Source organism: Macaca fascicularis, chromosome 15, assembly GCF_037993035.2.
Source record: "Macaca fascicularis isolate 582-1 chromosome 15, T2T-MFA8v1.1".
Taxonomy (NCBI): Eukaryota; Metazoa; Chordata; class Mammalia; order Primates; family Cercopithecidae; genus Macaca; species Macaca fascicularis.
In genome coordinates, this window is record NC_088389.1 from 11,929,337 (window position 1) to 11,951,957 (window position 22,621).

The window sequence follows — 22,621 nt, forward strand, 5'->3', positions numbered from 1 at the left end:
GCTTAGGTGGGTGGATTACGAGGTCAGGAGTTTGAGACCAGCCTGGCCAACATGGTGAAACCCTGTCTCTACTAGAAATACAAAAATCAGACAGCCTTGGTGGCGGGTGCCTGTAATCCCAGCTACGCAGGAGGTTGCAGTGAGCCACTGTACTCCAGCCTGGGTGACAGAGCAAGACTACATTAAAAAAAAAAAAAAAAAAAAAAAAGAAGTCGTAGGGGAGGTAGGAAGGGGTTACTAATGGAAAAACTGGTGAAATCCAAATAAAGGTTGGAGTTCAGCTATGAGTGAGTAACCAGTGTTGGTTTCTTCATTGTGACAGATGTGCCATAGTAATGGAAGATGTTAACAGTGGGGCAACGGGGTGAGGGACATGGGAACTGTCTGTTGCATCTCTGCAGCTTTTCTGTAAATCTAAAACTGCTCTAAAATAAAGTTTTAACAAAGAAAATCATAGCTTTACTCTTCTAACACCCCTTTACCCAACTGAGCTCCCTGGAAATGTAATGGAGAAAATAGCCTCCCTCCCTTCCTCCCTCCTTCCCACCCTGTCTTCCTCCCTGGTCCCTGGATCTGGAACATAAAAGAAGGAAGGGTGTGGTTATGCGCAGGCTTGAGTGCAGGGAACTACATTTCTCATCTTAGTGTTCTTATCTAAGTCACCATACTGGAGGTATTTACTTGTTTCGCATGCAAAAGGTCTCAGCCTTCAATGCTAACATTTTCCCTGCTGACTGTCCTTGTCATTTTTCCCCCAGTGGCTGGTTGAAAAATATTCTGAGGAGAAAGAACACTGCTCATTATCTGTATCTTGCTCTGCTTTAATAGTGAAGAACGTTAAAATGGTTGGTTTTTCCCCTCAACCTGGTCCTTATCTTCATGTCCTCTGTGGTATTGCAATGAGTTCCCTCTCCTGGCTCCACAAAAGGTGAATGATGACTTCTCGAGGGCTGAATGATGACTTCTCGAGGGCCGCCAGCATTGCAGCTCATAACTTGGTCTTTAACAATGGTCCATTTCCATTCCAATACCCTTGACGAGGGAGGAGCTTGCACATGCTCACTTTCGCCTGTTTGTTTTTAATGTTCTTGTATTTTTTAATGCAAGCAGAAAGTGTATTAGGAAGTTGTAAGATGTGTGAAACACAGATTTCGTGAAGCAGATTTAGAAAGACAGTGCTCTATTTTTATCCTACCTCCCTTGAAAATAACCTGCCAGGCACTCTTTGTATTTGTTTAAAATTACAAACACACTCTGAAGCAGAAGTGTTTAAAATTTGATATTAGTCTAGTTGGAGAGATTTAGGAGCATCCGCCAATTCCTCCCTTCCAGTCTGTGTAACACGTTTCAAGTAGTAAAAATTGATGAATTCTAAGGAATGGGAATTTTATGTCACTGGTGAGTGGCATATCATGTGTATTTGTGCAGAAGCCTTTCTGAGATTCCTTTATCATCTCCTTTCACCTGTTATTAACTAAGTGGACTTAACCTCTGATATTGACCTGTAGCAGATTAAAGAAACACAATTGGGAGAGGTGGTAGTGCCTTCTGATTACAACTAAAGGCAGATAACGTTGAAGCCTTTTTTTTCAGGGACAAGTAAGAATTAAATTAGTGAGTCCTCTCTCTTGCCTACTAAAATGTCTTCCATTTGCTGCCAAATGAAGGAAGCATATTGGAAAATAATATACAGAATTAAGCTTAATCCTTTATCAATAAAGTCTTCAACTAATCATCATCACATGGAATGAGTTTGGGATCTTGTAAAAAACAAAAATGTCTTTCTGTATCACTGAGCTTGTGGGAGATGGCGGTAGAAAGCACAAAGCATGCGTGGTGTAGTCTCCATCCCAGGGAAGTGACTGCCGTGCCTGTTTCATCGTGTTCATCTTGGTGGCCAGCAGATAGACCTCCCTGTGCCACCACCAGGCCCTGCACCATATGCAGAGGTGGGACCACGTTGTCCTTTGCAGATTCAGAGACCTGGCACAGTTTATGGGGTGACGTTAAGTATTTCAAACCTAAATCACCAAAAGAGAAGGATTCGGTGGCAGCATTTCTAAACTCCGCTTTTTAGGATTTGCTATTTCTCAAGATTCTATTTTCCTCCTGTCCACCCACTTATACATGGGGTGTCACGATCGATGTTGCTTTTAGTGTTTCCCAGAAAGACGCTGTTTGGGAGCACTGCGGCAGACATCTTCCACCTGCTCTGCCTGTTTACATCCAGCCAAGTCGACTGGCCAGGGTGGCGTTAGTGCCCAGCACCATCCAGAAAAGCTCAGCCTGCAGCAGTGGCGTGAAGTGCCCTGGGGAGCGGCGTGACATGCTGGAGGAGGCTCCTTGGTCATCAAGAAGAGGAGATTGCTCAGGGTGAAGATATGTCCTGACAGTGGTGGGAGGTACCAGAGCTGTGCCCACCTCTGAGATGGGAGTTCTGGGCCACCAGCAGCAGCTCACGTGGCATGAATGGCGGAATTCTCCTCCTGCCCTAGCTGAGGTAGAACCCCGAGAGCTCCCTCTCCTAGGCCTTCACCATGTGGTTGCAGTCACTGTGTTGGGTCTGTTTTCTTGCCCACAAGAAGCAGCCGTGGCCAGCCCAGAACGAGGGAAAGCAGAACTGGGAAAGCAGGAAGCCCCGCCGAGGTCCCTCCTTCAATGTGGCAGGGGAGGGGGATTGCCTTGCAGAGCCAAACCAAGCTAACACTCACCTTTTTATTTCTGGCAAACAATGTCAGGAGGTAGGAGAATGGGAGCTTGTCCCTGTCGCATTCTCTCAGGCCCGTGCCTGACCCGCTGGCTTACAGCCTGAGCACCTGAGCTTCTGTAGCAAATCCCACCACAGGAAGCAAAATTCTGCCTTCCTTTTGTCTGCAGATGTTCACGCCGTCAGCAAGCCCTTTTCACTCTTCCTCGTTAGACCCCTTACCCAAGTGCGGAAGTAGCAGAGGGCTGGGGACAGCTTGCTGTGGGTCTGTGGCTGCTAACAGGTTCCCATCATTTACTGTGGTCCCTGGAGGCTCCTTGCACTTGGTCCTAGGATGAAGAAGCTTTTTATAGCCAGCAAGTCTCCAGCAGAGTAGATTCAGAGAATGGGACTTAGAAATGGGCGGGGCGGGTGGGGGGTGACCATCTGAAAGGGCAGAATCACAAAGAGCTAGGAAAGGTTTCAGGCGTGTTCATATTTTTCTGACATTTAAACTCTGCAGGGGCAGCCACTATTTTGATCTTTAACCCCTTCATTTCAAAACAGTGTGCATTTTCATCCAGCAATTTTGGGAGAGTGAGAGCAGACTGACAGCTACTCACTGCATTAAGTCCTGCTGGGGTGGCTGGAGAGAGAGGTAGAGTGTGTGTACCGCCCAGGTAGGCAGGGGACATCGAGAGAGAGGCCCAAAGGGACCTGCACACACTTTACAGCTTTCTCATCAGAGGTAAGGGACAGCATGAAAGTAGCCCGCAGATGTCCAGCTCTCAGTCCACAGTCATTGCAGAAAGATGAGTAACCCTTTCAGTTCTGCACCATCTGAACTTTTAGCTGTGAGCAAATGGATTGTCCATGGTGGGTCATGTTCTGGGCAGAGTGCCATTTGCTTCTTCATTCCTTTGTTCATTTATTAGTTGATTATTTTTATTTTTTTATTTTTTTATTTTATTTTTTATAATGGAGTCTCATGCTGTTGGCCAGGCTAGAGTGCAGTGGTGTAATCTCAGCTCACTGCAACCTCCACTTCCCAGGTTCAAGTGATTCTCCTGCCTCAGCCTCTAAGTAGTTGGGATTACAGGCATGCGCTACCATGCCCAGCTAATTTTTGTATTTTTGTAGAGACAGGGTTTCACCGTGTTGGCCAGGCTGGTCTTGAACTCCTGACCTCAGGTAATCCACCTGCCTCGGCCTCCCAAACTATTGGGATTACAGGCGTGAGCCACCACACCCGGCTTGTTCATTCTTTTTAATATGCAAGACTAGCCCCTAACTGAGGCAGACTTTATCAAGGTCTGTTTACTTGGTGGCCACCTGGTGCTTTTCAGTAAAAGAGATTGAGTCAGCCCTAGAAGACTCAGTTCTCTGAAAAGTGGGTGAACACCTGATATTGCATTGGTGGGTACACGGAGAACCTAGCTGACTACCAACCCCAATAGTATTCAAAAGTCCTCACCTATCTCTCATTCCACCTCCTAGGGAAGGAAACTGTTTCAACATGGGATCATTCCCCAGGGATGGGACCCATCACCCTCCCCTGAGTCAGGCTGTGCTGCACACCTCACTCGGGTGTGTGGAGCCGCTGCAGCATTTCACACCACTAAGAGGCCCCATCAACAGTCATTACGTTATTTTATTTATTTATTTGAAATGGGGTGCCACTCTGTCGTCCAGACTGGAGTGCAGTGCCATGGTCTTGGCTCACTGCAACTTCCACCTCCCAAGTTCAAGCAATTCTTCTGCCTCAGCCTCTCGAGTAGCTGAGATTACAGGTGTGCACCACTACACCCAACTAAAATTTTTTTTTTTTTTTTTTTTTTTTGGTATTTTTAGTAGAGACGGGTTTTTACCATGTTGGACAGGCTGGTCTTGAACTCCTGACCTCAAATGATCCACCTGCCTCAGCCTCCCAAAGTGCTGGGATTACAGGCATGAGCCATTGCGCCCAGCCACGTTATTTTCAATCTCTAACATTTCCTCCTACCAGCCTCCTCTGCATTTCCTTCCAAAAGCCTCTCTTCAAATGCCACAGATGAAGGCCTGGAAGAGGCCATGGTTGTGACGAAAGTTCTAAAACCTCAGGCCAGATCTCAGTCCTGTTCGCTGTTCAGCACCCTGCACAGGTGAGACCCCCACACTCAGAGGGACTCCACAGCCGGGAGCAGCCTCCCAGAGTCGTTGAAGGCCCTTCTGCCTTTTACAGATCTCAGCCCTCTGACCATCCCCCCGCCTCTTATATGGTGATTAACTTTTTCCAACAGAGAGAACTTATGTTGTAAGGACAGAATGTGGTGTCATTTTCATCTGTTTCTGTGCGTTCTGTTGCTGCCTCACAAGTGTGTTCCAAACAGATAGAACTGAGGGGACAGCTTTCATCCTTGCGAAGGGAAATGGGCCGCTTCATGTAGCAAGACAGAGTCCTATCCGTGACTCCGATGAGTGGTGTGCCCAAGAGATGTGTGTGTGAGCCCGCTAGTGGGCTGGCGACGGGCTTCAGGGAAGGAGTGGCGGCAGACAGTCCCAGGGCGTCCCTGAGGGCAGCCGTTCCCTCAGCTGACAGCTGGACTGTATTGACCAGGTCACCACGCAGAAGCATCAGCGCGGGGCCTTGGGAGCTGAGAGCTGCAGGGAGGGGCGTCAGGCTCAATTCGACAGCCGAAAACCCTTTTACCGCCACCTTCTCTCTTAATGGTCTTGTTTGAATATTCATAAGCATCTAAACCCCGGACAGATTTGATCATTTGTTCTCCTCTTATGCCGCCCCAGTACCTTTCCTGCACAAGGCTCTCTCAGCCCCTGCTGAGTGTGAGCACGGCCCAGGAGCTCACATGGACCCAGTTTTATGGCTAAAATTGAGCCAGAAAAGCCTGGGCCATCCTGTTGACTTTCTTAGGGCGCGCTGTGTTGCCCTGGAAGTGGTCTGTGGCTTTCCGCCATTAGAGGAGTCACAGAGTAGTCATCTGTCATCTCTATAGCTTATTTCTTCCTGAAGGGTTGTGAGGGCTGCAGTGTACTCAGGTCAAAATCTGAAAACTGCTTCTGGGAAGAACACCCACCTTCCCATTCCCCAGGCCCCCGTCCTCAGCCCATAGGGCTGTAAACTCCATGGATGGGCTGCCAACATAGCAGGACCCCATCTGCTCTCTAAGCCCAGGCTGACCTCCCACCGTGTTCCCCACAGCGACCATCCCAGAGAGAGGCCATATAGCACAGTGGCTAAGAGCCATTTGCCATGTCATCAGGTCCCGGCTCCCCCACCTATTTCCTGTGTGGATTCACTTGCCTCAGTTTCCTCATCTGTAAAACAGAGACGTAGCTGGGCGCATGGGTCATGCCTGTAATCCCAGCACTCTGGGAGGCCGAGGCAGGGGATCACGAGCCTAGGAGTTTGAGACCAGCCTGGGCAACATGGCAAAACCCCGTCTCCGCAAAAAATAAAAATTAGCTGGGTGTGGTGGCATGTGCCTGCGGTCCCAGCTACTCAGGAGGCCGAGGTGGGAGGATGGTTTGGGTGTGGGAGGTTAAGGCTGCAGTGAGCCATGAGAGTACCTGCCCCACAAACTTGGCGTGAAGTTGAATTCATAGGTATGAAGTGTAAGGTGAATTTCTTGTCCACCACCTGGCCGACTTCTCTGAAGGGCCTGTCAATGGTGACACTCTCTTCTCCTGAGAAAGCTATCCCTGCATCCCCTGTGGGCAGGCTTCCTCCCACAGGCCTCTTCCTCAGTGACCACCCCTTCCGTCTGTGCTTCCCATATCTCCGCAGTGGACATGGTGGCTCGGTGTAGGCTGGAGTCAGACAGACCTGGGTTTGCGCCCAGCTGTCGTGTGTAAAGTCAACCCAAGACCCAGCTGCTATGACAGACCCACCCACTCCCACCAAAGCATTGTCCACCTTCCCGTTTTTTCAGGCATGTTATCTGTGCTTCTGGTCACAAAGTGAGCTGAAGAGCCTGTGAGACACCACAGTTACGGCCACGCAGCAGTGCCCTTTGGGCAGCCCTGAAGTGCTGATGTAGGCAGCATCCTAGGTCCAGGACCTGGATCAGTCCCTAGGATCCTGGGAGGGCCAGTGGCACAACCAGTGATCTCCGGAAGGCACCCGAGATTGAGATGTTGTGCCCCAATTTCCCGTTTCCCCCACTGAGCAGGAGTGGCTGGGGGCCGGCGCCTTGGTGGCTGAGCTGCGTCTTGGCGGGTCTCTCTCCCAGCTCTGCAGTCTGCATTCTTCTCCGGTCATTACCTCAAGTTTGATGGAGAAGTAGGTGGTATTGTCTGTGTTTCCTGGGAGCCCAGATGTCTTTGGATGTTTCTCTGACTGCAAGGCTGTTCCTGCAGAAAATAATATCACACCAAGTGGGTGCAGAACAATTCAGGTGTCTTTGGGCTTGGACTTTCCTGGCAGCCAGGGACAGAAACTGACGTTTTGCCATCTGGAAAGCACTGAACTTTTTTCTTTTCATCTAAATAAAAAGCCTTAATTCCTTAATCCTGAGAAATGTCAAAGACCCTGAGCGTCTCCTCGCAGCCTTGCACAGGGCCTTCGGCAGACATGGAAGGCGGTCAGGACCCTGGAAAGCGCAGCCTCTCACAGGGCCTTTGGCAGACACGGAAGGTGGTCAGGACCCTGGAAAGTTCCCTCGTGTCTACCCTGGGGCTCCCCTGTTCGCCCAGGCCCCACCTCCCAAGCAGTGCCCACCTCTGCTTCTCTACCCCATCCCTTCCTTGTCACTCCACTCCCCCTTCCCCAGTGGCTGAAAATCAATACGTACACTCCTGTCCACTTTCTCTCCCATTCACTCAGGCTCCTGCTAGGTGAGCCGCACCCAGTGCTGAGCCACAGTCCTCTTGGAGACTCTGAGCTAGGCCCAGGGAGGATGGAGATGTGGCAGGTGTGACCTCAAGGAGAGCATGGCTTGGGGGACAGGGGCATCTGGTCACAGGTCTGGCAAGTGCCCGGCAGGGGTGTGCAGAGGATGCTGCTGAGAGTACAGGCAAGGGACCTTCCCCCAGCGGGGGGGTGGGCTGGGATGGGGAAGACCCTGAGCTGAGTCCTGAGGGGTGAGAAGGGCTTAGCCTGACAGGAACATTCCAGGCAGAGGGGCCACTTGAGCACAGACGTGCAGCCAGGAAAACGTGTTGGGGCGGGAGGCGGATTCCTCCAGGAGCCGGCATTGCTGCCATGGAAGGTGGGGACTGAAGGGAAATGCGGCTGAGACTCAGGTCTGCAAGGCCTCCTTTGCTCCTCCAGGGCTTTCAGAAGGATCCCGTAGGTGGCTGTGGAGTGGCCAGCAGGGGCGCATCACCCCTAAAGGCTGTCTGCGACTAGTCTGCACTCAAGGGTCCAAGGAGTTGGGGGCTTCCCTCTCAGGCATCAGTGACACCCTGGCTGGGACTTCAAAGAGGATGAGGTTAGAACCCCCAAAGCAAACCACATCTCATTTATAGAGGCCATGGTGTGTGCCAGAGATCTTACCAAGGACATCCACAGACTTGCCCCTCTCAGACACAGAGCTTGATCTCCAAAGTGTCAGCAGGGATTTCTGGCAAGATGGAGCAGCAATGTCTGCCTTCACCTCTCCAGTTCCAGCTTAGGCAGCCTTGCCTCTGGTCTCATCCCAGAGCAGCATGCCTGGCTCTGGTGGACAGTTATAAGCCCTTCAGAGCCCATGCAAATGGCTCCTTCATCAAGCAGAGGAGGAAATATTGATCCCATCCAAGTAATCCCAAGTCCCTGAGGGCTTCGATGTTTCCTCTCCAGGCTGCTAGGCCCGCTGAACCCGTGGCATACAAATCCGAGGTACAGATTAGAGACGAGAGCTGCATAATAAAAAATAAATCCCCTGCTTCCGCTCTACTGTACTTTCATCCCCATTTGAGAAGCTCGTCTCTGCGCACTCCCCATCGCCCCCCAACATCACTGTCAGGGCTGACTGCATAGCATTCCAGTTTTGAAATAATGACGGCTCCTCTTTTCATGGAATGAGCACTTCTGGGACTGTTTTAAATATTCTTCATCAAACCAGCACACATCCTCAGAGCAACACTGCTGGCAGGGATTGGTGTCTTTTTAAACATTTAACACACTTGGTTCATGTCTTTGCCCACAGGACCCACAAAGAGTTTTCTCCTTCCAAGAGAGTCCTACTGTCCCTCTCCTTACGGGTGGCTCTGTCCTTGGCGAAACTCTTCGTGGAGACCCAAACTCTTGGGCTAATCTCCTTGTGTAACATTAAAATACATCCACCCAATGAAAGCCCATTCTGATCTCTGCATCGTGGGAACCGCCTGGGCACCTGTGCCTAGCACACGTTTGGCTTTGCTGCCTGCTACTGGAGTGCTCCAGAGTCTGGTTGAGCGGCACAGAGGCTTCCCACACAGAGAACAGTGCTGTGCAGGTGGTCTCCCTGGTTCCAAGCTGAATTCTCAAGCTCTTTGAACTGGCCTAGAATCTGAGGCCCACCTGAGAGTGCCTTCGCATCAGGGCAGCAGGTGGGTTCCTGGATTAGGGCAGGAACTTCAGGGCACAGAGTGTCCATGCTGCCAGGAGGTAACTAGGGCAGCTCCGGCTCTGCAGCAGCATCCACTGAAAACCTAGACCTCGAGGGGCCTGCAGAATTACCCAGCCCCACCCCAGCCTCACCACGCTCTTCTACCAAGGGCCAGCAGGGAAGAGGCCCCCCAGGCCATTCATCACTAAGCTAGGGTCGAACCCCGGTCTCCTGACGGTTCCCCTCTGCCTTTTTGTCACTTTCACCCAGGTCTAAGGGAATCTTCTCTTCACAGTATATAGAAGCCCATATTGGCTGGAGGGAAGCCACAGTCTGGGTCCCTACCAGGCTTCTCTTTTAAATAAGCAACTTCTAAACACTTGAGTACTTAACTTTCCGTATTTACTAATCTTGTGGGGAAATACTCGGAATAATGAGAGGCGCCCACTCTCCTCGCTTGGCTTCGTGGGCTGTGTGCCGGCAGATAATGCCCTCAGCGGGTGCGTTGGGAAGAGCATCCCTGTTCAAGCTTAGCTCTCCCGGCGCTACTCAGCCACAGTCCTGTCCCCTGGTGGTGGGAAGCAGGCAGTGGCCCACAGCGGCCCTTGCACCTGCACCCAGAATCATCTCAGGGAGCCTGTGAACTCCTGGGTCCTGGTCCCCAGCCTGCTCCACCAACCAGGAGCTGGAAGGCGGTTCCCAACAGTCAGCCTCCAGAGTCTGTTCCTTACCTGCATGCCGGCCAGCAGCCTCCACTCTGGCCCAGAAGCATGCCCCCTGGGGCCAGCTGGTGCTCGCGACCTTCGGGCACTCAATTCCTGGATCACTGAGAAATACAAGGGCCCCTGTTTTAGAACTCCTGGCAGAAACTGTAAGTTTCCATTTAAATCAAATCAAATACCCCAAGTTGAAAGTATTCAGAAAATTCAGAGGAAAAAAGATAGGAAAGAGGTGCAAGGTTGGGTCGGGTGTGGTGGCTCACGCCCATAACCCCAGCACTTTGCGAGGTGGGAGGATCATTTGAGCCCAGGAGTTCAAGACCAGCTAGGACAATGTGGCAAGACCTCATCTTTACTAAAAATAAAAAAAATTAGCCAGGCATGGGGGTGTGTGTCTGTCGTCCCAGCTATTTGAGAGACTGAGGCAGGAGGATCACTTGAGCCCAGGAGTTCGAGGCTGCGGTGCACTGTGATCAGACCACCGCACTCCAGCCTGGGTGACAAGTACAAGTTCACCCCTGAAACAGAGGACAAGGGTCTTGCTGTGGAGAACACTGTTGTTCCTGTGCCAGGCTGGCGACTGGCATTGTCATCTTCTCAACATTACCCCATCAAGGAGCCCAACAGACCCTTGCTTTTTAAAGAGGAAACTGCTGACGAACAATAGTGTATTAAGAGGGTTTTTCTCCCCAGTCCTTTCTGTGTCATCACAGTGTCCTTTATTCTTCCCTTACTGCCATAGAACAAACCTCCATCTGGTCAACATAAAACCTGGGCTCTGGGGGTTAAGCTTCAGCGAGAAATCAGCTTGCTGGGCCTAAACCTGTTATCTTTGCCCCCACAGCGGGAGAGGGCCTGAGTAGGAAAAAGCGTGTGGGTGCTGCATACCCAATCTGGGATGTACAGTGGGGTGAGCACCGAATCCGGGGCGTAAAGCAGGACACGCACCTGAATACATACAGCAGGACGCACACCTGAGTCTGGGGCTCAAAGTAGGATGCACACCGAATCCCGGGCACACAGTAGGATGCACACCGAATCCCGGGCACACAGTAGGATGCACACCGAATCCCGGGCACACAGTAGGATGCACACCGAATCCCGGGCACACAGTAGGATGCACACCGAATCCCGGGCACACAGTAGGATGCACACCGAATCCCGGGCACACAGTAGGATGCACACTGAATCCCGGGCACACAGTAGGATGCACACTGAATCCCGGGCACACAGTAGGGTGCACACTGAATCCCGGGCACACAGTAGGATGCACACCGAATCCCGGGCACACAGTAGGATGCACACTGAATCCCGGGCACACAGTAGGATGCACACTGAATCCCGGGCACACAGTAGGGTGCACACTGAATCGGGTCCACAGTAGGATGCACACTGAATCCCGGGCACACAGTAGGGTGCACACTGAATCGGGTCCACAGTAAGGCCATCCCGCTCTCCCCACCCTGCCCCTTTCCTCACACTGCACTTTCATTTCCTCGGTGAATGTATGTACGTGCCCACCTGATGCAGCCGCGTTGTATTTGCCCCATTTCCCCCTCTTTGTCCACGGCAGGGAGGCTCATTCAATCTGGAGGTCTTCTTGAGGGCCCACTGGTGTCTCTGTCAGACCGTTTGGAGGGTTGGGGCCGGCACATAGCAGGGAGCCAGACAGGTTGAAGCTTCTGGCTGAGAGGTGGAAGGAACATTGTATCGGTGACAGGAACTGGGGTGTAAGTGAGGAAACTTGTTATCCAATCCCAGCTCTACCCTAAAAGTGCTGAGGTCCAGTCCCTCTGGGGAAGAGAGGGCCTGGAAATGGCACCTTTCTTCATCGCCCTGCAACCTCTGTCCACCCCAAGAGGCCTGGAGTGGGGGCCCATAAGGCTTGGGGCGTAGAGTCTGGGCACTCAAGCTGGGGTTCAGAAGGTCAGAACAAACTCCTGCTCTGCACCTAGCAGCTCCTTGGCTTGGGCAAGTCACTTAACCTCCCTGTGACTTAACCCTCTGACTTAGAAGTGTCAAATGTGAGAGTACCTCTGTCATAAGGTTGTCGGGTTGTTGTGGGGATTCAGAGGGCTAAAACTGCGAGGGGACACATTTGGCGGGCGCTTGCCATATGTTGGACACTTGAGGTCTGTATGTCAGTGCACTGTCCCTGCATTGGCCCATTTAACCCTCGCCCAAGGTCACACAGCTCACAAGGGACAGATCCAGAGGCTGGGCTCCTGTTGGAGGAGCCACACACCCGGGCTGTGCAGTGTAGACCAGCTCTCGCACAGGGTTAGTGCTCAGTAAATGGCGATGTGGGTTGTTGCTGTTATTGCAGGCAGTGCCACTTTGGGTTTAGCTAAAATAACTCATGATCTCCGAAGCACCCTCCAGCTCTGATTGTAGGAGGGGGGCCGTCAGGAGCTCCGTGCACACAATATGGCAGAGGAGCTTTGGGAGACTGTTTTGACTGGCATCTCCTTTTCCAGCGCGTTGACTGGCAGCTGTTTCAAGGTCTCTTGAAAGAGTCCCTACTCCCTCCCTGAGCTCCGTTCTCTCTGGGTTTGGATATGCTGAGAGAGGGTAGGGAAAACTGAAAGGAACATTGATCAAGTGAACTGGATCTGTTGGCAGGCAATGGAGATGTCACCCTTCTCACAGTAAATCACTGCAGGTCACCACTGAGACAGGGGACACACCCCAAAGGAGGCCTCTGAGGCTTCTCTGCCTTGGGGTGAGCAGGGCGCCTCCCAGCGAAGCCCCTCCCCTATGTCGCCCTCTGCCCCTCTTTGTGAGGCCTGTCTCCCCATCCCCGCGTTCCTCTTCTTCAAGGGCCCCTGTCTTACTGGCTTATTGTTACCCTCCTGCCTCCTCCTCCCTCCCTTTCCTTGGGCTCGCATCCCTTTGATCTTTTTACGAGCCTTTTTTCAAACCGGCACTCACTGGTGGGGTGAGTCGCCTCCCTCTCATTGGGAGCATTAGTGCCCTTCCTGGCCTCCGCCAAGAGGGAGGGCGGCTTTTATCTCCCAGTGGAATCTCATTAGCTTTGCCACACAATGGGACCGAACCTCGGCTGCCACAGAGTGGATTTAAATTAGTTAATAGCAGATTTTTTTTTTTGCCCCCAGCCTGTTTTTTCCACATCTTGGATGCTGAGCAAAAAAACAACTTTGTTGTTGAAAAATGTAAAACAAAAAAATGTTGAAGGTGGAATGCTTTGACAAGAAGGAAGATCATTGTAGGTGAAGTTCTCCTGTGTTCCACAACCATCCTCAGGAATTCGAAAACCAGCAGTGGAGGACTTGGGTAGGACAGGAGGGAAAACATAGCAAGTTAATCAGCTTTGTTTCCTTCTATTAAAATATTTCTGTAATTGGCGGTGGGAAATTGAAGAAATCGAGTGATTGCATCAGTGCTGGAAAAAGCTGCCACCACTTGGCAATGGAAGAGAATACTTTATACTGGACCTTTTGAAAAAGAGGCTGAGTTTGGCCAGATTGCCGACCAGCAATGGAAAAACTAATTAGGTGCCTTGCCTGTGAGCCAGACGCCCAGCAGGGCTGTGGCGCATGACTCCCGCCGCCTCTGAAGAGGACACTTTCTAGTGAATTCAGTTTGTGCTACCCTTGAGCAGCCTGTGCTACAGCAGGTGCATTTGTGAATCTCCCAACCTGTGCCTGGCGTCGGAATTCTAGCTTCCCAAAGACTTATCCACCCTGGGAGATGGTGGGCAGCTGCTGGCCACAGCCCTGGGCCTGCACCTTTATCTGCAAACTGGGAGAGCCAGGGATGGGAGTCAGTGGGTGGGAGGTGGGCAGAGGCCTGGGCCTCCCAGTGTTTGGGCTCCCACAGTGCTACCCTCACCCACTATGTGCATCTTCCCAGCTTCTGGACATCCTCACTCCTCCTCTATCAAATGTAAATAAGAATAGGGGGTGGGAGGCTGAGGCAGGAGAATGGCGTGAACCCGGGAGGCGGAGCTTGCAGTGAGTGCGCCACTGCACTCCAGCCTGGGCGACAGAGTGAGACTCCGTCTCAAAAAAAAAAAAAAAAAAAAAAAAAGAATAGTGGGCCAGGTGCAGTGGCTCACGCCTGTAACCCCAGCACTTTGTCAGGCTAATGACGTAAGCCAGGAGTTCAAGACCAGCCTGGGCAATATAGCGAGACCCTGATTCTACAAAAATAAAAAATTAGCTGGGTGGGGTGGCATGAGCCTATAGTCCCAGCGATTCAGAAGGCTGAGGTGGGAGGATTGCTTGAGCCCAGGAGGTCAAGGCTGCACTGAACTAAGATCGTGCCACTGCCCTCCAGCCTAGGCGACAGAGCAATACCCTCTCTGTCTCAGAAGAAAAAAGAAAAAGAAAAGCACCTATCTCCAAGTTACTGTGGGAATTAAATGAGAGGGGCACACAGGGCTTGGCACATAATAAGCTGTTACTAATAATAGCTACTATAAGTTAATAAAATATCTGATGGGTCTTTTAAAAAAAAGCACTTTTCAGAAATAAGGAAACCCCCACTCTACAGGCACCTGTTATGAAAACCTTCCGCCCTGGCACCCCACAGTGCCCATCGTGAAACTCGGGGGGTGCCATTCATTTTGATTCATGAGAAAGACAGACTGTCATTCTGATTTGTATTTCTTTGTTTCATGGCCCAGAATCAAATGCTTAACCCTCTGGGGGCCATTCTCCTGTAGTGCCTGGGATATGCCCCAGCCTTGCCACTCAAAGCCCAGTCCCTAACCAGCAGCATGGGCACCCCTGGGAGTCGGTTGGCAGTGCTGATGCTCCGCCTCTCCCCAAGTTCCTAGATGAAAATCTGACAAGACCCCCGGTGATTGGTGATTGTGCGCTCACAGGCCTTGCATTCTCACCCATTTTAGCATCCCTAGGAATAGCCTGGAGGGGCTGACATAGTGTCTGGGCCCCACCCTGGAGATTCCAATGCTGTGGCGAGAGAGGGAAAGCCATAAGAGGGTTTTAGGGGATTGACATAGTTGGGTTTCTGGTTGAACGATGGCAATCACTCATGTTTTCTGACCAGCACACACTTCTGCCCACTACTTCATCCTCACAGTCATCCCCTGTGGTAGGCACTCTTTGTCATTATCCCCATTTTCCAGATGGGAAAACTGCAGCAAAGAAAGACGAAGTGCCTCACCCAAGGCATCGCTGCTGGAATGGGTGGAGCCCATGCTCTTTCCCTCTTTGCTACAGAATATTCCCTCTGAGCCGTGATGAGGCAGGCAAGGTGGGAAGAAGTAGAAGGATTTGAGATAAATAACTTGGAACCACGTATGAGGCAGGGGGAAGACAGGTGACAGGCCGGGGCCCAGGTTTCTGGCTCGGGCCTCTGGGTGAAAGGCCATTTAGCAAAAATGCTGGAGGAGGTGCAGGTCCGGAAGACCACTCAAGATGTTCCTGTAATTCACATGATGCCTTGCCTGGAGAGAGCACCTTGCGGTTATCAAAACTAAGTTGTCTTGGAACTTGGCTTGGAGAACTCAAGTTCAGCCAGAGGAGGTCAAGTCCAGAGGTCAGCTGAGGAAGGGAGGAGGAGATGGGCACAGATCTGTCAGGCCAGGGAAGATGAGCTCAAATAAAGATCAGGAAGCCAGGCCAGGTGCCCAGGGAACAGCAGGCTGGGGAGGGTTTGGGGAATCCTGGGGGTGCAGGCTCTTGTTGGTTTGGTTAGAGGCTGTAAACTCCAAAGGCCACAGGGGCCAGCCAGGTCCCCTGATGAGTGGAGCAGGCTGGATCTAAGACCCTAGAGTGCTCAGGCAAACTGCACATGTCACCGCCCCTCAGCTGCTGCAGCTGGTGGCCACGTGGCAGTGCCAGGGTCACACACACAGATGAGGAGAAGCCGAGCCCTGTTTAAACGTCACAGTAGCCTGTGAGACAGTCCCCAGATCCTCCAATGCTTCAAGAGGAGCTGGGCACCATGGTTAAGTGAAGTTTCCCGAATTTTAAGTGTTGGTCATTTGTGTTTAAAAATGTGAGGACAAAAGAAAGAAAAGTGCAGCCAGACAGAGCCTCTCCGCCTGCACGTGGCTGCAAGGCCGAAGTGGACAGAGGCGGTCTCACCCCAGGGGCCTCCCAGGGACCGACGTTCCCATGGCGGGGAAGGTGTCACACCGGAGCTACAGAACAGCAGGGCCGGAGCAAACAAAACCAGCCCAGCTGCCTCGGCTGTTCCAACAGGAGCTACACTGGAGACATTTTAAAAATAAATGGGGTGAGAAGAAAGAATTCTCCAGAAACTTTGGTTCTTCTGTAATGGCAAGTATAATTGCAAAAAACATCTTGTCAGCCCGTAAAATGGCACTTTCACGGGTTTTCTTAGCAAGGGAGCTAGATGGGCAAGAACCAAGCGTTCAAGTTCACGGACCGTTCGAGCCCAGTTTGCTTTGCTGTGTTTTGTAGCCATTAATTTCCCCCCACCAATTACCACCAGTCATTTTGCAAAGTTATCATTACTACTGTTTAAAAGAAAAAAAAAAAAGCATTGCTCATTTTAGAAAGCTGTCTGTCAAAAATGCTTAAAATAAAAGCAGTCTTGGCACTCGAAGGAATAAGTACCATTTATCTTGAAAGCCACTTGGGTAAGAATTTCTCAGCAGTGTTGGCTACATGAACTGTTGATGCATTTGCGACAAAGTGCAGGTGTTTATGGTCCATGGCCTTTGGTGAGTGGGCGTTTTTAAGTTTACTTCTTTATTCAACAAATATGTATTGGGCACCTGCTGTATGCAGGGTGATATCCTAGGCCTCGGGGATGCAGTATGAACCAGGCAGACATGATTCCTGCCCCGCGGAGCTGACCGTCTGTCTGGTGGGGCTCACCAGCCATCGGGCAGGCCGTGAAAGTCCACTGGGAAATAGGGCAAGTCCAGGGCCCAGGCAGAGCAGAAGAGGAGACCAGGCAGGCGGGGCTGGTGGCATTGCCAGAGAGTGAGTGCTTCCCACGACTGGCTTCACGCTGTTCTCTCACCAGCCTTACTCAATATGTAAGACAATCTCCATTTTATGGAGGGGGAAACTGAGGCTATAGAGAGGCCCCATAAGAGGCCAGGGGGCGGCCGGGCGCGGTGGCTCAAGCCTGTAATCCCAGCACTTTGGGAGGCCGAGACGGGCGGATCACGAGGTCAGGAGATCGAGACCATCCTGGCTAACATGGTGAAACCCCGTCTCTACTAAAAAAAAAAAAATACAAAAAATTAGCCAGGCGAGGTGGTGGGCGCCTGTAGTCCCAACTACTCGGGAGGCTGAGGCAGGAGAATGGCGTGAACCCGGGAGGCGGAGCTTGCAGTGAGCTGAGATCCGGCCATTGCACTCCAGCCTGGGCGGCAGAGCGAGACTCCGTCTCAAAAAAAAAAAAAAAAAAAGAGGCCAGGGGGCCAGGCCCCGGCTTGCCTGGCTGCACAGCCGGTGTCCTCACACTTCGTGGGGCAGCCTCTCCAGCTGCAGGTGTGGACACATGTCGCCGTGCGGGGCCCAGACCCTGGTCTCCACCTGCCCAGCTTGCTCTACGCCTGCATGGGTTCAGCCGCGTACGTAGCGTTCATTGGGGGCTAGAAAATGGCCACGTCTGCACAAGTGAGACCTGTGTTCATTCTTGTTCTCAAAGCTAAGGACTTTCTCTGGAGTTTTTTGGGTTTTTGGTTTAGGTGTGGTTTTTTCATTTTGTTTTGTTTGAGACAGGGTCTCTGTCGCCCAGGCTGGAGTGCAGTGGCACAATCGCAGCTCACTGTAGCTTCAACTTCCCAGGCTCAAATGATCCTCCCACCTCAGCCTCATAAGTAGCTGGGACTATAGGTGTGTGGCATCACAGCCAGCTAATTTTTTGTATTTTTTATAGAGGCAGGGTCTTGCTCTATTGCCCAGGTTGGTCTTAAACTCCTGGGCTCAAGTGATCCCCCCGACTCAGCCTCCCAAAGGTCTGGGATTACAGGCATGAGACACCGCGCCCGGCTTGCTTTGTTTTTAATGATGACATGTGCGATGTCAAGAATCCCTAATGAGGACAATCATGTAAACCATTACTTTGAACATGACTATCAAATTAGGTATAATCTGCTCATTTGCTGATTGATGGCAGGCATTAACAATTCACAGTGTCATACAGTTTCAGAACCACCAGGGTTCTCAGGCCAACCCCTTTGCTTCTCGGAAGCGGCATGGAGACGCAGAGAGGATAAGTAGCTGGATCAAGGTCAGGGGGTGGTGCCGGAGCTTAACCCTGTGCTCTTTCCATCTGGTCACCTGATGCCTTCAGTGGACCTCAAGCAGCCTTGCCCTTGGCCTTGCTGATAAACTTCCCCTGAGGAGTCGGGAGACAACGGGTGCAGACCCCTAGGGTGCTGACGATAGGCCACAGCTTCAGGGAGCTGGTGAGGGGACCACACCAGGCGCGCCCGGCTCCTTCGAAGGGCCCTCCTAGCAGTGGTGAGGCCCAGCAGAACAGCCTTAGAAACTTCCAGGCTCACCATCATAAATCCTGTGTGGCTACAAATGGTGACAGAATGAGAATTCAAGGAAACAGAAAGAGTTGCCCTGTTGGGAAAAACGTCCCAGGAGGAAGAGGAAGTGTGTGTACCAGGCAGAAGTGCTCCTTGGCCTATGTCCTGTGTGTGCCGTGCCTCGCTGAGCAGGGAGGCCTGGGATCCTCTCCGGGATCTGCCCCCACTGGCCTCTGGCTGCTCCCTCTGCCAGTGCTCCAGCCTGGCCAGGCTTTCAGTTGCTGGAATCGTCCACACTCCCCCTGCCTCCAGGCCCGCATCCTTTCTGCCGACAGCATGCCCCTTCTCCCCCTCTGACTCCCCAACTCTCCTAACGAGTTTTTCTACAGAGATTCTATTTTAGATGCCCGTTCCTCCACGAAATACTCAGATCTGTTTTCACACAGAAGGCGTGCGTTTGTCCTGCTTGTTTTCTCCATGCCGGCTGGGAGTGGCCGCTGACTAGTCTTTGTCCCGCACTCTCAGGTAACAGACCACGCCACCACTGCCCTGCTCCACTATCAGCTGCCCCAGATGCCGGATGTCGTGGTCCGATCCTTCATGGTAAGTGGCTTCAGGAGTCAGGTCTCCTGTTTAAACCTTGGCTCCCTTCAAGTGAGAACAGGGAGCTTGAAGGGCAGCCGTTGCATCTTCAGACTTTGAGGGCCTCCCAGTGGGAGATGGGGCTGCCAGTTTAAAACTGCTACTTTCTTTAAACTGGGAAGGGATCTGGGAGAAACCACTTCCAGCTTCATTCACTAGTGCTTTCTTCTACTTGCTGAAAATGCAGTGTTTTCAGAAATGATCTTCCAAAATAGTTCCCAGCATTGACTTAGTCCACAGATATTTCATTGAGCTCCTAATCTGGGCCAGGCCCTGTGGCTGGCGCAGCACATGTCGCAGTGAATTAAATCGCGCAGTTCCCCAAGACGTTTACTCCTTCGATTTTCAGAGTTGGAGCTGGAGATAGAAGCAGCCGCAAAGCAGCCATTCCTGTGGTGTGCTGCAGCCGGCTCCTGCCAGTGCCTGTTCAGTGTCTTGCGAGCTGGTTCTTCAGCCACTACTAGTTTGAAATCAAACTTGGTGGGAGTGTGGACACCACGGAAATCAGCAAACACTGCAAATCAGGACTTTCCCCGACCCCAGGGCCAGTTGATCAGCATTTATCACACAGCCACCAGTTGGCCTAAGCAGGGCTAACACCATGTCCCCCGCATCCTTGACGTAGCCAGTTGTTGCACCGTCATGCTCACACGGCCGCGTGCTCTCACGCCGGCAGACCCCAGCGTCCACCGCTGCCGGGACTCCCTAGAAAGTCTGCCGGTTAGAGAACCGACTCCAGAGACTCACCTGTTAGCAAGGCCAAATCAGTGTTCATCCCATCACATGGGCATCAACAGTCCCACTGCTCAGAGAGCCTGGAGTTCATTTGTCGGAAGACACATCCCTGATGCGTTGATTGGCTTCATGATGGTGGCAGACTGGGCACAACACGGCCAGGTGCTCAGAGCTCCTCACGGAGTGGTCCTTCTGTATGTCCAGGGAACGGTTCCCCTGCTCCAATTTCAGATAGCTGCAAAGACTTGCTTTTGAGCCTAACACGTTGTAATGCCCCCTTTCCCTTTGGTAACTGACTTTGGGATTCAGGGAAGATTTGAATCCCAGTGACTCCACTCAGGAGGCTGAAGCAGGAGGATCGCTTGAGCCCAGGAGTTCGAGGTTACAGCGAGCTATGATCGATTGCACCACTGCACTCCAGCCTGGGTGTCAGAGTGATGTCTGGCCTCTTAAAAAAAAAAAAAAAAAGAACCCTTTTCATCTGTCATAGCACTCAGCACTGTGCTCAGCGACACCAGCCAATTAATACCAATCTGTTGATTGATTGATTTGAGGCACAGGCATGAGTACTATTTGTGGCAGAGACAGAACTTCTGCTCGTTAGGGAAGAATAAGTAGTTTAACTGAATGACCTCGTGACCTCGTGTTTATTGCCAAAACCCCCAAACATCTGGCCTTTGGAAAGGGGGACAGGACTGATGGGCCATGCCCTGTCACCATGAAGGCAGCTGTGGTGGAGATGGAGATGGAAGAATTTGTATCAATAAGCTCGGCCGACCTCTTCGAGTAACAGTTTTCTCTTATAGACATAATTCAGGAGGACATGAAATGACAAGATTCATGTGCCCCTTTCACAGCGAGAACTTGCTTGCCTTCCGTTTGGGGTTTGGGTATTTTTTTCTTTGGTAGTGAATTTCCTTGGGTTTGAGAATTGAGTTACGGGAGGCTCATCCTTATGTATGACGCCCAAGAAAGCTCTGCACTCTGAACCACTCAAGTGTGGATTTGCTGCTTATGATGTTATTTAGTGGCACCAGAGCTGTCCCCACCCACCCACCCCCAGTGTGTCAGGCCACACTGTGACAGTGAGTGACGACCTCTGAAATCAGATTAGCTAGAAGGCATGTTGACCTCCTCGGAGAAATCTGAAATTGTCCTCGGTTCCAAGGCTTCCTTAGCACACACCCACAGCCCGCTCTTAGTGGTGGGCAAGGAGAAGAGGATGGATACTGACATTCAGAAGACACGAGACCCAGAAAGTGAAAGCGGGGTGCTGGCCCCCAGATGCCAGGCTGCTCGGTGGTTCCCAGGGACTCCAGAGAGGCCTTCCTGCTTTTGAGAGTAGGGGTTTCTATTTTCAAAACCCCCTCGGTTGGGAGGGGCAAGCGAGCATCACAAGTGAACATCAGCAGTCAGGTGACCTTGTGGGTTCCGCCTGCTGCTCCCTGTGAAATCACGGGGCGTCTTCTGGGGCCAAAGCCAACTTAAGTTGTCTGGGCCATTAGGCTTGATAGGAAGGAGGACTTTGGGAGCACCCGTATCCCATTCTTTCACTTCTCTCCTCGTTTCTCTTTTTAGACCTGGTTAAGAAGTTACATAAAGCTGTTCCAGGCCCCGTGCCAGCGCTGCGGGAAGTTTCTGCAGGACGGCCTTCCCCCGACGTGGAGGGATTTCCGAACCCTCGAAGCCTTCCATGACACCTGCCGGCAGTAGCCCCCACGCTAGCCCCAGCCTCAGACCCCACCCGGCACCTTCCCAGACACACAGGAAGCCCACAGAAGGCTCAGCTGGTTCCTCACTGCCCAGATGTGTACAGCCACTCCTCCCTTTCATAAAACAGCGCCATGTGTGCTGAGGCCACTCTCGAAGAGCAGGCCCCCTCTGTGGCCGATGCGACTGATCATTGCCACTAGCCAGTAGACTGAAGGCAAAGAAGACTTTTCTAGAAGCTGGTAGAAGGAAGCTGTGCACCATGCTCCTCGTCCGCGTGTCGGCAGTGCTGGTGAGCTGACCTCCGGCCACCGTGCCTGTCTGTCGTTTCCGTGAGCTGTTACTGGAATGAGCCCTTGTGTTCATGGCGATCGTCATGCAGGGTTCTTGTGTTTTGTGGGGTTTTGGGTTTGGTAACTTATTTTTATAAGCAATAAACCTTTTGTACCCTGGACAAGGCTTTGTCTCCTGTTTCTTACAGCACCTTATAAGAACTACACATTCAGTTCATGAACACGTAATGGACCTGGGCCCTTTGAGGAAACAGAAACCAGCACATCCCATGTTCACAGGGTGGTTCTTTTTGAGCAGGTACTGCCCTGTGTCCTGCTTGCCGGGGAGAGGGCAGTGCTGGGAGATCCTCTATTTCAGAGACACTGTGATGGCTTGAAAAATGGATGATTCTTTTTGAGAAAAAGAGCATGCAGAAGTTTCTTTTTACTAAACCAGTCACATGTACACCCCAGAGGGAAAGGAACCCGCCCGGGTTAGCCGGCCAGACGCGCATGAGCAGCACCCGCTGGGGTGTCGGCTTGTGGGCGCCAGGTTTTGTCCTCAATATTACTGTGACTTGATCCCAGCCCCATCTCCCGACTTTGTTCAATGCTTCAGCGCCAACTTTTAAAGCCATGGCCTGCTTCTGTGAAGATCGTTGACCTGGTAAAGGGCTTGAGGAGGGTGGTGGCATCGCCCAGAGCCCACCTGGCCAGGCCCATGCTAGAACAATGTTCTCTTTGCCATGAACAAATCGTCAAGAGAGATGACGCCTTCTGAGATGTCCAGAAAAACCAGTGGGTCCTCCCTGGCTTCTGGTACCACCCAGCCTTCCCCCGACCCCTGGCCGAAAAGAGCCAGAGAATGGAGAGGGTTTACTGCTGAGGGCTCTAGG

The 22,621-nt window shown here is 51.8% G+C and overlaps 1 protein-coding gene across 4 annotated transcripts in view; it reads left to right on the forward strand.

The window, feature by feature from the left end:
• Positions 1–21,905, forward strand: part of MED27 (mediator complex subunit 27) — a 217,900-nt gene extending 195,995 nt beyond the window's left edge. The window contains exons 7-8 of one of the 4 annotated variants that reach the window (XM_005580586.4): positions 18,892–18,969; positions 21,322–21,905. In XM_005580586.4, the coding sequence (XP_005580643.1) occupies positions 18,892–18,969; positions 21,322–21,456 (213 nt within the window). In that variant the 3' untranslated portion in view covers positions 21,457–21,905. Of the gene's footprint in view, positions 1–758; positions 1,778–2,157; positions 15,902–18,891; positions 18,970–21,321 lie in introns of those variants that run through there. The other 3 variants (XM_045373976.3, XM_005580587.5, XM_045373975.2) reach the window with 3 other exon arrangements.
• Positions 21,906–22,621: the final 716 nt, after the last annotated feature.